Here is a 17,046-nt window from a genome sequence, read left to right as displayed (position 1 = left end):
TCTAAGAAACAAGGGTTGGTACAATTGAATTAATTTTATGCCATTTTTGCTATCAAAAATTCTCCCACTCACCCCTCTCCGGACAGTACTTTGGTTTATAGTTTCCAGGTCGCACGTGGTCAATATGGCGGATGAAATAAAGTTCTGCGTAGTGCGTTGTATTTATTCAGATTTTGAATAATATCTCGGTAAGGAAATTATCAGACGACACATTTGAGGCACATATCTGTTTAACATGGCGAAGACAAGGAAAAAGTCAGGTGCAGAGAAAACGGCCAAGAAATCCAACAGCAGCATGAACCCAGGTGATTACGTTCGTTATGAAGTCTTGGTTACTGTATAATTTTCCTCACTGTAATGTAGGCATTTTATTTCCGAATTCGGTCGCCTGAATTTCAAAGGCGAGTTTTTCGTCTACAATACTATTTTAACTTATCTAACGTGAGGTCAACAAGTCTGCATTGTGTCTGTGATTTCAATTGGGCAGTCGGGACATAACTTGTAGTTTTTTAGATGACTGTCAATTCATTCCAATTTTTGCTAAGGCTGAACGTTCTTATTTTCTACTGCGATGTCAGCCTGAAAACGTTTTTAATGTTCTTAGAGTTGAGTGGTCTGGTATCTCAATAACTCAGTCAGAAAAATGTTCCTTGGTATTTGAGTTAATTGTTCAGCTAGACCACAGTTTTATATTTCTTTAGCCTTTATTGATACTTCTCACACAAAAAACTGGCCAAATGAAGTCGTTCTTAACTGACTCTCAGCCTGGACAGGTTCTTCAATTTTGTTTCATGTCAGCCTGAATGTTCTTATAGAAAAAGATTGCACTGCATTCATTGGCACCACTGAATCAGTCACAAGGATTCATATTCTGTTAGTGTGCAGCTGCTGTACAGTTAAGGAAACAATAGTTATGAAGCAGTGAAACTCGCTATGGAAGATTTGTACCTTGTCTGCAGAATATTTCCTCTTTCTGCATGCATTTATTGTGTTATAACATTGATCTGTGGTTTTCCCTTGATTTTGAGAATTTTATTCCAAGAAAAGTTTTAGTTTTCTTCATTTCATCCAATGATAATTGATATAAGAGGAAGAAAAACAGGAGTCAAACTGGTTTTAGAAATTTTCATCCATGAAAAAATTGAAACATAGGGCATGCATGGTGCACTTCAACTATTTTAACAAAGAACATTTTACAGACCGTCCAAAACCAGCAGCGGGTTCAAACATGAGAGACAAAGCAACAATTAACAGACTTAAGATGTACAAATCAGGAGGAAAGGCTGTAAGGTGTGTACATTCCACAATGAAAACACATGCTGACAACAATTATCCTCCATCCCTTTATTGATGAGGCCAACTTTTAAATACAGTAAAGGAGGATTCCCTAAGTGCACCAAGTGTTGGTCTTTAAAAAAGTGCTTGTATGAACAAGACAAGCACCGTAGTTTCAGGGTAATTTTGTATTATCAACTGAGTTGATAACATAAATTGGCCACTGTAAAGAATTAAAGAGCTGACATTTTGAGTGTTAGTGATTGTATTGCTCTGACAAAGGGCTTATACTGGAAACATCATCAACTCTTTCACATGGCCAATTTTCATTATCAATTCAGTTGATAATACTAAATTACCCTTTTATACTCTCTTACCAATACAGCGCCACAGTTTCTTTAGAAACTTACCCCCTTTTATTCATTCACCCCAGTTTCACCTTAGTTAATACAGCCAGTTAATACTGGCAGGAAATGGTTTGAACATAGGAGTGTCACTACATCTTGTGGTACAAAAGTTAAAGGTGGTTCTTAACCCTTTAACTCCCAGATCAAATTTGCAATTCTCCTTACTGTCAACAATACAATTCTTATAATGTTAGTTCAGAGAATTTGGTATTGGATCAACTAATTATCCCCAAATTGATCTTTTTCTTTATTTTCATTACTTATCTGGTTGATATTGTATAGATATTTTAAAGAGAAATTCTGTCTTGGTCACTCATGGGAGTTAAAGGGTTAAACATACTTTTCTTGGTGAAATTGAAGGACTTGAAGCCTATTGCTGTTCATGTTACAGTTAATTTAACCAGTAAGGACACTAGATGAAACATTTACTTTATAGAAAGAAAAACTATTTGGCACCCTGTAGGTGATGATGCAGAAAGGGAGGTTCATTTTAAATTGTATTTTCCTATTGCCTTTAAAGTGACATTACAACTTGAATTTGTCATTCCAATTTTTTTTTGGCAGATAGCAGCTTCTAGTGTTCTTGATAACTTGGTTTATTTAATAGGATGCTGCTCTGGTACCAGGGGCTCATGTGTCTAAGTCAAACTCAAGGCTGAATCTCTGTTCTTCTTTTTGTGAAACATTTATTTGTGGGTCATTTTTTTGTACTCAAATTTCAAAAGTTGACCTAATTAGATAAAAGGAGTTTAACCCTTTAACTCCCAAGATCTTATTAGTAATTCTCTTTACTGTTTGCCAAATGATTCTTATTATCTTAGTTTGGAGAATATGATATCGGATCAATTAGTAATCCCATAATTAATATTTTTCTTTATTCTCATCATTTGTCTGCTTGATATTGTAGACATAGTATGGAGAAATTCTTCCTTTGTCACTTATGGGAGTTAAAGGGTTAAATAACAAATCTTTTCCTAATATCCACTCTAAGATTTTTTTACACCATCATGCATAACGTTTTACATTGCCTTTGATATAATTTGTATTTTTTTTTTTTGACACCACATAAATTCTTCCTCTGTGATTTTTCTTTTAGGAACAAAAAAGGAAAAATAGTGAAGCCTGCTCCCTTTCAAAGCTCTGTTGCTTCAGGAGAAGTGGCACGAGTGGCTCCCAACAGAAAATGGTTTGGTAAGTACATTTAGCTCTACATGCTTTGGACTTAAAATTAATATCCACCTGATTCACTTTTCCCATCATCTCAAATGAATTTCCCAACATTTTGAGCTCATTTTAAGAAATTCTGGCTGTGTTTTTATCCATAAACGGTATAAGATTTTCCCACACAGTAGCTGAAAGTTTCAGTCTTACTTCTCCTTGTTTAGCTCCCTTCCCTTCAGCTAGAGGAGTACTGAGCAATCATAGAAGACTGGTTTTAGGTTACTCAGTGATGGGTGACCTGAATACCTGGGAAACAAGATCAAAAAAGAGCATGAAAAGAACTTTGTTTGAAAAGTTAAGAACCAAACTTTGAAAGTTTCAAAAGACCTTTTCATAAACCACATCCTGAGTTAAGAGGTTCAGAACCACTCTGATTACTTTCAGGTGCTTTTAAAGCAAAGAAAGATCCATAATGGCAACTCTTTGATGGATCAATTGACTTTTTGAAATTTTGCTCATGGTTTAATTGGGTAAGGGGGGACTGGTGGCATGGAGGATCAGTTCAAACTCTTTGCCATTATAACCATTCCCTTCCTTGTTTTGATCCTGTTTCCTGATTTCTTTCCTATTTGCCACTGAAGAACCTGGACCTAGGCAACATTTGGTTGTACTCTTTAATGAACACTGTGCTTGGCTCATACCTGTTGTTTAGCTTTTTCTAGGAAGTTGTCCACTCTTATAATTTCCAGCTTTAGAGACAATTTTAAGCCATACTATTTTATATCATTTTTGCAATAGCTGTTATTATAACTGTAATGTTTAATTGTACTAGTAATTTTTTTTTCAGAGGACAAGGATTTATTTATTATGACAACATAATTCGCCTGTTTACTTTCCACGAGTGTGAAATAACAATAGCTGCAATTTATATCGTAGGTTTAGCAGCTTAATGACACTTGTAATGTTAAAGATCAAATTACTTCTTACGGAAAATTTCCCCTGGCTATAGTTTTTTCATTATAAATGGTTTTAAGCTGTTTCATGACTAAGAAATTAAATGAATGAATTTAAGAGAAAAGTCAAACATAAATAAAATAATCCTTAATCTTCTTTATTTATCTAATTTATTGTAACAGGAAACACAAGGGTGATATCACAAAATGCTTTGCAATCATTCCAAGATGAAATGGGAAAAGTCCTCAATGATCCGTACAAGGCATGTTGTAAATGGCTTAGTTTCATACAGTACTGTTCATATGTTACAGAATTTGAGATGAATGTTGTACATTTGTTATTTGTGTAGAACAAAAAGATATATGATATCCACTTGAGGACTTGAAATCCTAGCCAGGTCTGATTTGTGACATGTAGATGTTCTACCAATCAAGGTACAGGTGATGTGATAGCAGGCCAGGTCTTGTAGGTTCACATACAAGACACTATTGTTTCATATTCAGTTAGGGTTGGTTAGGGAGAGAGCATGATGTGTGAAGATGAGAGAAGATGGTAAATTTTCAGTTGATTGGTGAGGTAGGTCCAATGCAGGATTCAGATGTGAAAAGCATCCTCAACGCTGCTGAGATAAGCAGCCATAATGTTAAAAGCCCCCCTTGTAGTTAATTGCATGTTTGTTAAAGATCAACTTACTTGTCCCAGTTGGTTAAAATAATATTGCTGTGACTACCAACAGGTTGTGATGCGGCAAAGTAAACTGCCATTGTCTTTGTTGAATGACAAGGTACAGTCAGCCAGAGTACATATTCTGGACACAGAAAGTTTCGGAACGACCTTTGGACCCAAAGCACAACGCAAAAGACCAAACCTTAAGGCAGCTGATATGAAGGTTGGTGACATTAGTCTTTTCATCAGTAAGATCATGAAGAAGGCATTTTGATCATAATTAATACAACTTCAGGGACATAATGAATTAAACACATAAGGTTTTTCTTTTCAAATTTACCAGCATGTATCAGTATTTGGCAACCCACAATGCCTAAAACAAATGAATTTTAGGTTCAAATGATTTTGAAATAGTTTGTTGAAATTGCTTTTTCTCTGTTCCAGTTATCTGACCCTGAAATTAAAAAAATAGAAATGGATAAAATTAATGAAATGAGAGTGAATCCATTTTAAACCACAACACAGCTCTATGGGAGAAACTCTAATCTATAAGTATAAGTAATTGTTTTTTTTGTAATTATACAAGAGATATAGAGTACATTTTACTAAACCCAAACCCAAAATAATCGCAACAACCAAATTATCAGAACATAGGAATTAACTTATTTCAAGAAACTTTTGAGAACTCAGAGTAAAGATGAGAACATATGAACAATTATTGTGAAAAAAAAATCAGTGTGACTTAATCAAGATTGTTTTGAGTTTTGCATTTACATTTGGTTGAGAGGTAAGCATTTGAGTGTTCCAAAAGAATCACAATTTGGCGATGTTATGAAACAAAAGTGTTAAAAGTGTAAAAAGTGAACGGTTCTGGTCTCTATTTTCCTTCAGGGTTTTATGGAAGCTGCACAGGTGTCATCAGGTAATTATTAATAGAAAAATTGTCTGAAATTATCATGATTTATTATTTTTATTTATTATCATATTTTATCGCCTACTAGTAGTTAATGATCCTCGAAAGGCCCTTCATGGGAGTTATTGTGCCAGATATACCTTTATTAGCCTTACACATTGAAAATTTCAAAGGAAACATGTGGCAGCCAAATTTTATGGGTTTGTTGGATGATTTTTTTTTTCTTAGAAGAATAGTTGTTGTAAACATTGAATTCTTGAAATCTAAGTGGAATGCATCCTTTGTAAACTTTGTAGAAATGTACGATGAAGAGAAAGATATGAACCTTGTTAGGGAAGATGATGGGGAAAGGTAAGCTTCATTGAACAAGATTTTCTTCTAAAACACATTTTGAAGTACCAGTTAAGCTGTTGTACATGTATGACCACCAGTATCATATCCTAATTATAATATACAGGGTTGAATGTACACGTTTTGGAAAACCTGGAGAGTCCTGGAATTTTATTTTGCAATTTTCCAGGACTTCCCAGTTCTGGAAAGAGACTACAGGCCCTAAAAATTGCTGGGAATCTGCTTAAACTTGAACAATGAAGTTTTCAGAATTTATGTTATACATGTAAGAAGAAAATGTAGACTGTAAGGAGAACTGACATCGAAATCTCAGGAATGAAAGAGTTACAGGTGAAATCTGGAGTCCTGGAAAAATCAATATGAGTCCTGGAAAAGTTCTGGGAAAGTTCTTAAAATATTTCTTTCAGAAAAAGGGTATGAACTCTGATTTATGAGGAAGGAAATCTGAGCTGAGGTGAAAGTGCATGCAAAATAATGAAACTAGGCATCACTTTATATCATAGTGAGAGAAGGAAAAAAATGCCTGATACATGTACTTCACAGAAGGAGGTTTAAAATTTTTGACACTGTCTTCCATATGATATACATGAAAATTTACAGTTGTAAATGCTCCTCTCAATGTTCAATGCCCAGCAGACAGTCAGAATGAATTTGATTCAGCACACAGTGTTGGTTGACAAGTGGGTGACTTGTTAGCAATTGTTTTATTTGCATTTGTAATTACTGGTATACTATAGCTATGTCAGTCTGTAAAAATGGAAATTTTTTGTTGTTGTTTTGGTAACTTGTCTTTTGTTTTATCTATTTATGTCAGTGTGTAATTAAATTGATGTCCTACTTTGTTGAATCATTATTTTTCATGTCCTTCTCGCAGAGAGGAAGCTAAAGAATCACTGTTCACAAAAGGACAATCAAAAAGAATTTGGAATGAGCTTTACAAGGTAAAAAGAAAGAACAAGGGGTATTGAGCTGAAACGCAGCTTGGCATTGCATCTTTTCTAGGAATTTACCCATGCATTACATCAAAATTTCATGCAAGCTGAATGGTCCTTTTTCAACCTCAAAAGTGTCTGCATAAGTATGGACTTTAAGCCCAAAACTGAGAATTCAAAAGTTATACTTGTCTATGACTAGTCTGACTTATTTTTCTTGTTTTGGACAACTGCAGTAGAGCTCCATATTGATAATAATTTTAAATTCTTTCCAAACTTCAAAGTCAAGTGTCAAGCCCCTATAATAATTTTAATTTGTTTATTTATGTGTTTTTCAGGTCATAGATTCATCTGACGTTGTCATACAGGTATGTAAAAACCTCAAACTATTGAGATCTCATATATTGTTACTGCAAAGTATTTTCTGCATAAAAGGGGAGGCAGACTGATCAATTATCATAGTCAAAACATGTGAAAGTTCTAAGTTCGTGCTACATATACTTTGTGTTTAAAACTAAGAAGATTTACTGAAGAATCATCCCAAATGCCTTTATTCACACCATTTACAAAGGCAACATTTTTTTTGAGTCTTCGGGATTAACTGCCTTAGAGGGTTTGCACGTTGATCCAGCATTGGCATTTTTCTGAATGCTATCATGCCCAGTTTTTTTTTTTTTTTTTTTCATTCTTCAAAAAAGTTCTTGTAGATCTGTAAGCACGGTAGTAAAAGCGTCATGTTCTTAGAAACTATGCGTGTTGTTGTGAAGAACTGAAAATAGAAAAAGGGTGGTGTCTCTTTGTCTGGTCGTGGCTTCCTTTTGTAACGATGTAAGAATTACAAAGCACATATTGGACTAATAGGAGGTGCTATGACATGAAGTATGGTTAGGGTAAGGATTAGTATTTTAACCTGGTATCTTTCTAAACGTGATACCCTAAAGAGAGCGTGGTATTCTGTGGAATACCGTGCACTAACGGAAATACGTCATAGCCACCTTATTTCGAAAAAAGCCAGGCTATTTGTACTCGCTGTGATTGCTGCATGGATGCCCGATTACGGCTAGACCACTCTAGAAATTTATTTAGCACCAGGTTTGAGTTAACGTGTGATCGAGGCATCAGGAGTTAACTGTACATGTAAAATCGTGAGCCCCCTAAAAGCAAAGTAATATTTTTATACATAAGGTTATTTGGGCTTTCATTTTAGGTACTAGATGCTCGTGATCCCATGGGAACACGTTCATCTCATATTGAGTCCTTCATGAAGAAAGAGAAACAGCATAAACATCTTATTTTTGTTTTGAACAAGTGTGATCTGGTGCCAACCTGGGTAACGGTGAGTAACAAACTATGTGGTCAGCGTATACACGTAGATGCAATTTGTGCCTCGTGACAGATAGAAACCATTTTTATCCTCGTTTGCTCTCCTTGTCTCATGTGTTTCACCACCCTACTGAACCAATATCTTACAGTCTTCTTTGAGATCGAGTTAGTTTGGTCTTCACAGAAAATCATTTGCGGTTTTACTGTTTCATGATGATATTGGAACAAAAACTGAATGGGAGAAAATTTTTATTATTTCATGCAGACCATTCTCCTGCTTCTCTTCTTTTCACTTGTGATCAAATGTATCTCCAGAAAACTGGGAAAAATCCGGTTATATTTGTAGAGTGATATTCCCAAAGTTGAAAACCTAGCGTCCAAAAAGCTTCCTTGAGACTTAAATGTAAGAAGGGGGAGCTTTCAGCTGGTGTTACGGAAGAGTAAACCAACTGAAAACTCAACATTCCATGTCGTAAGCGTACACGAAAAGCTTTTGCTAAGCGTTTTGTCTCCCGCGTTGCAAAGCATTTTCGTGGAATGACAATCTCGATGGCTCCCATTTGGCGGGAAAGTATGCTCGGATAATTCTCTGTTCCTTGGAAAACTGTTTCCTTCTCGAAACAGATAACATTCATGGAGAAATGTGGTTTTGATGCTGCTGGTGTTTTATGATATATTTTCGTTATGTCTATTTGTTATGTACAGCAAAGATGGGTGACAGTCCTGTCTGCAGATCATCCTACTCTTGCCTTCCATGCTAGTGTTACAAATCCATTTGGCAAAGGGGCTCTGATCAACCTACTCAGACAGTTTGCAAAGGTATATGGAATGTTTTGATAAGTTTTTTATTAGATTGATGACGGTATATTGTGGTTAATTTGGAACTCGGTTGTTGAATAAAGGAAGATGTTAAACTAATTTTGAGATGTTATGTGTCAAATTTCAGCACTTAAGACAATGAAACTTTCATTCTCGTTACCATTGTTATACTAATTGATCTTAGATTCTTGAAACCTTCTCTTGAATTCCCATAACGCAAGGGATTTCCTTCAAGCTTGAGCAGTTTCTCGAGGATAAAAAAATGATGAAATAGCGTAAATTGCCTGGGACTTACATGTAATTGTGCTTCAACTCTGGGGGAAACGACTTTAGTGCAGGGTAAGACAGCCCTTGGCGGAAAGGTCACTTGAAAAAAAACGACCGATAGCCTTGGTTTAAAATGTGCGTTTCCCGGTTTTTTTAATTTTATACTTTTTTTCTCTTTCACAGCTTCACACTGACAAGAAGCAAATAAGGTTAGTTGTAACCTCCAACATTTGTAAATATTTTTCAATTAATAGCAGATAGACGTAGACCGAGAGAGCATATCTTCAAAAAAAAGGTATCGGACTGTTTTTCTGTCTGCTCACTTCGAGCAATAGATGATTTACGCGGAAAGATATCCGAGCAAATGTTCGCTCGAAATTTAAACTACAATTTTTTTTTTTAATAATTACTTTTCCATACCCGAAGAAAGAGGTGGGTGGGGGGGGGGGGGGAGAAGTGGCATTCTGCCTTTGGTTTATGTCTGTAAATTGTTTTCTTTTGAAGTGTTGGCGTCATTGGTTACCCTAATGTCGGGAAGAGTTCCATCATAAACACATTGAGAGCCAAGAAAGTCTGTAACGTGGCACCAATTGCTGGGGAAACCAAGGTAAAAATTGATTTTTGTTTTTTCTTTCACTTTTCCTCTTTTTTTTCTATTTTTTTTTTTTTTTACATTTTTGTGCTGATGTGAATGTGTTAGACATTTAGTTTTATGAATTATGGTTTTGAGGTCAAAGTGAAAACGAGTCCCGGTGATGGGTTGGTTGAGTCGGTGGTAGAATTTCTGTAACTTAAAATATAGTAGATGTCCTCCTGATATGACTTTTCCCCTGGATTGGTTTCTTTCCAGGAGAAACTCATAAAGTCATTTACCCGAGGGCCTGTAATTGGGATTTTTACAGTATCGTGTCTCAGTAAAGATAATCGAAGTTGACTTTATTTGCTGATTACCCGTGACTATTTCCGCCTGGTTGCAAAGCATCTTGAGCTGTTTGACCCCACCCTTGACCACTGTTTGCAGGTGTGGCAGTACGTGACACTGATGAGGCGAATCTACTTAATTGACTGCCCTGGAGTCGTGTATCCGAGTGGTGACTCGGAAACTGAGATCATACTTAAAGGCGTGGTAAGGAATCTCTTTATAGCTATGTGGTACGTGCTCCTGTGTGCGTCAGTGCTTTGGGTGTTCTTAGAATTATCTGCACTGCAAGTAATACTGATCCTGGCAGTATGTAGAACACTTCAGCTATATGAATCTGCATGCAGTGGGCTGCGGCAAGTTCTCTTTAGTTTAATACATTCAGCGGTTGTCCGCAAGTCTGAGGTTTGAGGGTCGAACCTCACATGAAATGTCCCTATGCTCTTTATAGATATTTGATATCTCTGACTGTCTTTTTTTAAATTCATGAGATTTGGCCACTTAGCTAGTCCCGGCAACCTGAATCCTGTGGAAATTTTTAAACTTAGTCCTCCATTATTTTGCGGCAGGCAGTTTGTCTTTTAAAATAACTTGACTCAAACTATATGCGGATTGCAAAAGCCATCCTTTTCCCGATTTTTTTTTCCATTATTTTTTCAACTTGTTCTTGATCACTAGGTTCGTGTAGAGAATGTGAAAGACGCAGCCTGCCACATCCCCGTTGTGCTGGAACGGGTCAAGCAGGAGTACATCGCGAAGACTTACAAAGTATCATCGTGGAACGACCCAACAGACTTTCTGGAACAAGTCGCGCAACGAACTGGCAAGCTTCTCAAGGTAAGAAACATTTTTTACACGGACATCGCAAGATAAGCTGTAGCTGTGTGGTTTTTGCGCTGAAATCCAGGTCAAAAGTTTCAGGTTTGGGGCTCAGTTGGGTCGTTGTGTTGTGTTCTTGGGTAATACACTGTGCTCTTTCATTGCGTCTGCGTACAAATGGATACCCTGCTGGGGAAACCTGACGAAGTGCGTGGGAATTACTCGTGAAGAACGACCAACGTATCTTGAGGAAGAAGCAATAGATCCAGCCGCTGAATGCCACTGAAAAGGAGATTGTTTCGGCAGCTGTAAAATTTAGATTCGGTTGCAGACGTTGTCCCTTGCCTCATGAAAGAGACGTTAATTTCATTTCTCTTTCTTCCGCTTGAAAGTTGGTCCATTTTCAATTCCTTTCTCCTCAGGGTGGCGAAGCTGATGTCAATACAGTGGCCAAAATGATTTTGAATGATTTCCAACGTGGGAAGCTGCCATACTTTGTTGCACCACCAAATAAGGTAGGTTAAAAAGATTTTTTCCTTTTCTCATCGGCGAGGGAAGTAAAAAGTCTGAAGCTAATCTAGTGTCGAAGGCATGGTGGTGAAACACCTCGTGCTGCCTCCTGAATTAGCTGGACTCGCACACGGAAAAATTGAAAGTCGTAAATCTCTTTACCATTTTCTCTCTGAATCGAATCAACTTTCCTAATGCACTGGCCGACGAGTTAAACAATAATTAATTGCTTAAAAATATCACCATTGTTTTTGGTGTCAAGGCATAATTATTGATATGGTGCATTTTCCGCCCTAAAAAAAGGGCGGAATTGAGTGGGAACAAAGCTTTTCTTATGTTCCAGAGGCATTTTATGATGCATGAAGTAAGGGCCAGGCATTTTCTCCACACCCCTCTCGTCAAGGTCTCTTCTTGTTCAAAACCCTTGTCCCGTACAGAAAAAAAGAACACTGTAATAAGTCTGTCTTCGGCCATATCACGCTCTCGTAGTTTTTAGTTTGTTAAAGATCCCTCAGTCATTTTTACTTTTCGCAGGAAGGAGAATCTAACTCAGAAGAAACGAAGAATGAAAAGAAAACATCGTCTCGATTTCCACCACTTGAAGAAAGTTTTGTTAAAGAAGCAGACACTGAGGCTAAGGATAAGAAAGAAGAACTAGCTGAGGAGGAAACGAGAACAGAAAACACCAAGCAAGGAAACGAAAAAACTGCTCAAAACGGCAGTCTTTCAGTTGGCGAAGAACATAACTCCCCAACGGACCCATTGGCTGAGGCACAAACAGCTGTTGAGACAAACGATACAAATAAAACTCAGGAAAGGTGTTCGTCTGAGACCGAAAAAATTAAGTCTGGCGAGAATACAGCGATCAATGACGACTGTGTTCAGAAGTCAAAGAATATAAAGTTACATGTGAAACAGGATTTCAGTGCCATTAACGTTGGACTTGAATATACTGGCGACGATGTGCAGCCCTTGGAAGAAGGGAAGGAACCTGATGGAAATCCTGAATTTGAGGATGAAAGTGAAGAAGAGGAAGAAGAGGAAGAAGGAGAAGAGGAAGTAGAAGAAGAAGAAGAAGAAGAAAAAGAAGAAGAAGAAGAAAAAGAAGAAGAGGAGGAGGATATGAGGGAGGATGAAGAGGGAGATGACGTCAGAGCAGCTTACGGGAAATACGAGTGAGTATTTACTAGTCAACTTTAATAAAGAAGATCGATATGATAAGAGAAACAAAAAAAGAAAAAAAAAACACCCAAGATTCCCCACGCCAGGGTTTGAACCCTGACCACGTGCCGCAACATGGTGCGGTCAAGTGTTCCACTCGCTGAGCAGCGCGGAACCTGTCAATATCGTATGGGAAATATTAACCTCATGTACTAGATGTACATCAGGCTAATCGAAGTTAAAGTGAACACGGCGTTAGAGAGCCAAAAGTACAATTGAAGGAGTTAAGACATTACAGAGTATTTTTAATTAATTTATTCGACGCGCAAAATGCCTGCAGCGTTAAGTAGACATCGAATCAAAGCTCGATAAGAGGCATTTATAAACCAGGAAGGATTATAAAAAGAATGAGGATGGAGAAGATTTCAACGTATCACTAATGCCGAACTTGAAAAATCAAGGCTACGCTTTTCAAATGCCACAAACAATGATCTAGTCCTTCAGAGTGTTAAACATGGAAGGGGAGTTAATGTCAGAAAAAACATTTTCGTAAGTAATTGTAAATTTTTCAGCTTTCACTCGCCTCTCATAGACATCCAGATAGATATTCACTCCGGACCCTCTCGCATGGTAACTCCCGCTTTAATCTTCCTCTTGAAATCCCATAGTCTTTGAAATGGGGAAGCTGAATGAAAAAAAAAAAAGTGATTGATTTGTATAGGTAATCACATGAGGCCAAGTACTATTAAGGATTAATTGCACGAGAGTTTTCAAAATTTTCCAAAATTGCCCGAGTCGCGAAGCGACTAGGGCAATTTGGAAAATTTTGAAAACTCAAGTGCAATTAATCCTTAATAGTACAAGGTCTCATGGGATTACTTGTTTATCAATAAAGGGCAAAATTTATACGAAGGAAAATCACGCGCGCAGTCTATTTTTACCAATAGCCTGTGCTTCGTTTTGTGTTTTTGTTTTCACTTTCGCATTTCAAAAGTTCAATTAATTCGTCGTCCGCTTCAATAAAACGACAAGCCATTGTTGCAACAAAAACTTGATAACAAATTTCAAGATAACGAACGGTTGCTATGCAACGGATTAGCCAATCATTAACAGGTAATCATGCCCTCTCTTGATTACTAAAAATGCCCTCGATTAAGAAAAAAATGCCCTCTCTCTCAACCAATCAGCGCTCAGTAATTTTGCCCTTTATTGATAAATGGAGTAATACTTGGTCATTATTTTGTGTCCAATTTTCAGAGAGGAGGAGCTTGGAAGCGAAGAGGATGATGAAACGGAAGAAGAAGAACAAGAGCATGAGGACGAACAGGGAAAAAATAAAGTTCAGCGACCACTTGAGAGTAATGTGACTAACAGAATGGACGAGTGTAACGAGGATAGTCACAGTCACAGTCACAGTGATAGTGTAGGAAATGAAGATGAATCGTCGGACAATAAAAAAGAATCAGAAGAAAGGCTTGGTCCTTTGAAAGAGTCGACAATCACGTTAGACAATAAGACTGAAAAAAGGAAACAGAGACTGCTCGAAAAATACAAAAAGTTACAAGGTAAGTATTTTGGGATGAGTTGATGGTCAGGTTAAACTTACAGCCTATCAAAAACTCAAATGGGCAATCGATTTTTCAGAAAGTGGTGATATTTGCGGAGGCACCTGAGATCAGGCAGAGATCAGACAGTTTTTTGTGCGTAAAGTGCAGTCTTTTTTTCTACCTTTTTATGCGCTGAAAAAGGATATCAAAGGTAAACGAGCGATAGATTTAGCGACAGAAATCTGTTGGGCGACGCCCAAAAAGGAAAGTGTCGGTAAATTTTCAACTAGAAGTTGATGAAACCTCAGTCCCCTCCCTGGAAAGTCACACCGTGGATAACGAACTGTGTTTTGTTTTTTTTCTTTTTTTCAATGTTTTGTTTGCTAGGTGTTGAAAAATTACCCTCTCGCCGGGCACAGGAGTGGACTACGCCCACTGATCAGCAATTCTCTGTAAGGGTAAGCCCGTACGTCGCTTGTGTTGAAGCGGAAGGAAGCGAGAAAGGCACTAAAAAACAACTTTGCAAGGAACAGAATGTAAATAACACTCCACGAGCGCGTCCGAACAGATTATTAACAGCAACAAGAGAAACAAAAGTCACCAGGAAAGGTACGAAAATAGGTAAGAGGTAACTCACTTTTGAAATCAAACTGGGCATGTCCAAAGTTATTGCAATGACCAATCACAACAAAGGATCTATCAAAAGGAGCCGATGGGAGTGAAATAGAGTGCACTGCCTGGAGCGCGGGAAAACGTGAGAGGATTGGACGCGACAAGTTTTGACTTTGCATCTGATTGGTTGAGACAGTCACGCGGGTTTTTAGAGAAAACAAAGGCCATCGTAAAGCAAAAACTAATGTACACCCCAATTACTTTCGACCCTCAGTAGAAAATAGATCCAGCTTACTGCGTCGTGTTCATTATGTTTAAACGGTATGTTTATCATCAATGGTAACCCTAGAAACTCTAATAGTAGCCTTACGTGGCCTTTTTTAGTAAGCGTAACTGTACGGAGAAGTTAAACTTAGGACTACCGAGAAAAAAATTCAATTGAGTGAGACTTCAGATTTCAAACAGCACTTTAAACTACTGCGCTGCGCCGTTGTTACGATTCCCACTCAAATCCTCGGGATTCCTCACTGATCAAGATTTGCAAATCATTAAAATACCTTTTCTGCAACCTTCTAATAGTTGCTAGTCTTACTGTTGAAAAGGAAGAATCTGGATGGTTCTAAAACGAACACGGAGCTTAACCCACACAAGACATTCACGTGGAGAAATCCTTGTAAAATTTGCGTTGGTTGATACCCAACCAGTGCGAGTACTGTTTTTCCTTTTTTTAATTTCCTCGTTGTCGTTCTCTTTTCTCATTAACGCTTATTATTTATTTGCTACGTATTAAACAGATTCTAGAGGCACAGATAGAAGACGTGGCAAACGCAAAAGTGACGACGACAGCGAAGGTGATGAATCGCCCAAACCAAAGGTAAAATTGAACATTGACGTTCTTCTCCTGTTAATATGAATAATTTCGAGGGAGTTGTGCGATCATACATTTTCAGCTGGGTCGTTGAATAAATGAAGGTAGATTGATTGTAACTAGGCTGTGTCATATTCAGTGAAATATCCTCACTGCAAAGGAGTCTTTTAAGCCTTTACCCCACTTAGAGTCTAATTTCTCCGTACAATATCACCCTTGACTCAAATGTAAAGGTAATGAGAATTAAGGATATAATCACCAATTCACGAAGCTCCTGATTGTCAAACAAATTCTCTTTGTCAGTAACGTAGGAAAGTGTGGAGAATATGAATTTAACTGTTAAGGTGTGACTGTTCTTTTGTTTTCATTTAGGCACCACGTCTGAAAACAAACAAACAGAAGATTGGTGTTCGTTACTACGAGACAGTGAATGTGAAAAACAAGAACCGTAACAAGAATGCGAAACTTCGGGAAGAACAAACGGGAAAGAAGGGAAAGAAGGGAAAGAAAAGAAAATGACCTGATATGCAAACGGCGATAGACTCCCAAAGACATTTGAATACAATGCTTTGGCCTTGTCGCCAAGAGTCGGAATGGTAATTTTTAAGAAATTTTCGAGGTCTGGCAAAATTCAAGGAAATTGTAGAAATGTTTATGTAAAGTCTAGGAAAATTGAAATTAAAGTTCTTCGCACGTTCATTTTCTTGTCGCTGTCTTTTTGTTTAAGCCGTAATACAAATATTTTGATTTCTGGAGATTGTAATGATAGATGGAAATACTTCTGCAAGGAAAGGCCGAACGAACTAGTTCGTTTGTGCTGTATGGTACGCTTAGAGCCTCTTTGGTGAGGAAATTTAGTATTACCTAAAACTCAGGTAAAAGATGGAAACCGATAGTTGTGGATGACGATGCAGTATGAATTCGTGATCTTATTTAGATTGTGAGGCCGCTTTGTATGAAAAAAATGTTCTTCTGCTAATTAGTTTCGATACCTTTTCTCTCTAACCCTGTTTCCCTCGTCAATGAAACCTTTATCTTGTAAACTGGTAATAATTTTCTTAACTGAAGATGGCGGATAGGATTTCTAACCTGCTATATAATTTTGAAGTAGTGAGCATGAGAGTTCTGTGGCGATATAGTCGATGAGGGTTAAGTCCGACCCATTTATCACGTTGAACCGTAACAACAGGACAGGCCCGTGTTTTTATTCTGTTTTGTTGTTAGGCTACTCACCAACTCACCGTATATCACGGAATAGATAGCGAGCAGTGCAACCAATCAGATCGCACCTTTTGTGGTAAAACGCAAGGAGATACAAATATACTGATACAGACTAACCTAACAGATTCCTTTTTGTTTCAAATACTGGTAGATTCAAACTAAAACAATAAGATAATTCTTTCTCACTAAATTTGGAGGACATAAGCTATCACTGATAAGAAGATTTTGTAAACTTATTATGTTTGCATCGGGCGTTACTTCCGTAACTTCGACGTTATTTGGCGGTCAAGAAAGAGTCCGTTTTCTGTATCAGAGGGAATT

The 17,046-nt window shown here is 37.4% G+C and overlaps 1 protein-coding gene across 2 annotated transcripts; it reads left to right on the top strand.

Annotated features, from left to right (window-relative positions):
• Positions 1 to 89: 89 nt before the first annotated feature.
• On the top strand, positions 90 to 16,203 carry LOC131796199 (uncharacterized). Of its 2 annotated transcripts, none has more exons than XM_066165824.1 (21): positions 90 to 305; positions 1,200 to 1,290; positions 2,779 to 2,873; positions 3,980 to 4,059; positions 4,534 to 4,686; positions 5,355 to 5,385; positions 5,673 to 5,727; positions 6,602 to 6,668; positions 6,998 to 7,027; positions 7,867 to 7,995; positions 8,688 to 8,801; positions 9,252 to 9,277; positions 9,573 to 9,675; positions 10,090 to 10,194; positions 10,666 to 10,824; positions 11,229 to 11,321; positions 11,851 to 12,491; positions 13,735 to 14,042; positions 14,412 to 14,633; positions 15,431 to 15,510; positions 15,877 to 16,203. In XM_066165824.1, exons 1-21 carry the CDS (start codon positions 236 to 238, stop codon positions 16,021 to 16,023), a joined length of 2,799 nt encoding a protein of 932 aa, XP_066021921.1. In that variant the 5' UTR covers positions 90 to 235; the 3' UTR covers positions 16,024 to 16,203. The 2 variants fall into 2 exon arrangements, with proteins under 2 accessions (XP_066021921.1, XP_058969800.2); XM_059113817.2 differs by having other exon boundaries at positions 14,412 to 14,645.
• The last annotated feature ends 843 nt before the right edge of the window (positions 16,204 to 17,046 follow it).

This window comes from Pocillopora verrucosa, chromosome 4, assembly GCF_036669915.1.
Source record: "Pocillopora verrucosa isolate sample1 chromosome 4, ASM3666991v2, whole genome shotgun sequence".
Classification (NCBI taxonomy): Eukaryota; Metazoa; Cnidaria; class Anthozoa; order Scleractinia; family Pocilloporidae; genus Pocillopora; species Pocillopora verrucosa.
Note: the sequence above shows the minus strand (reverse complement) of the source record. Positions and strands in the feature narration are given on the sequence as shown.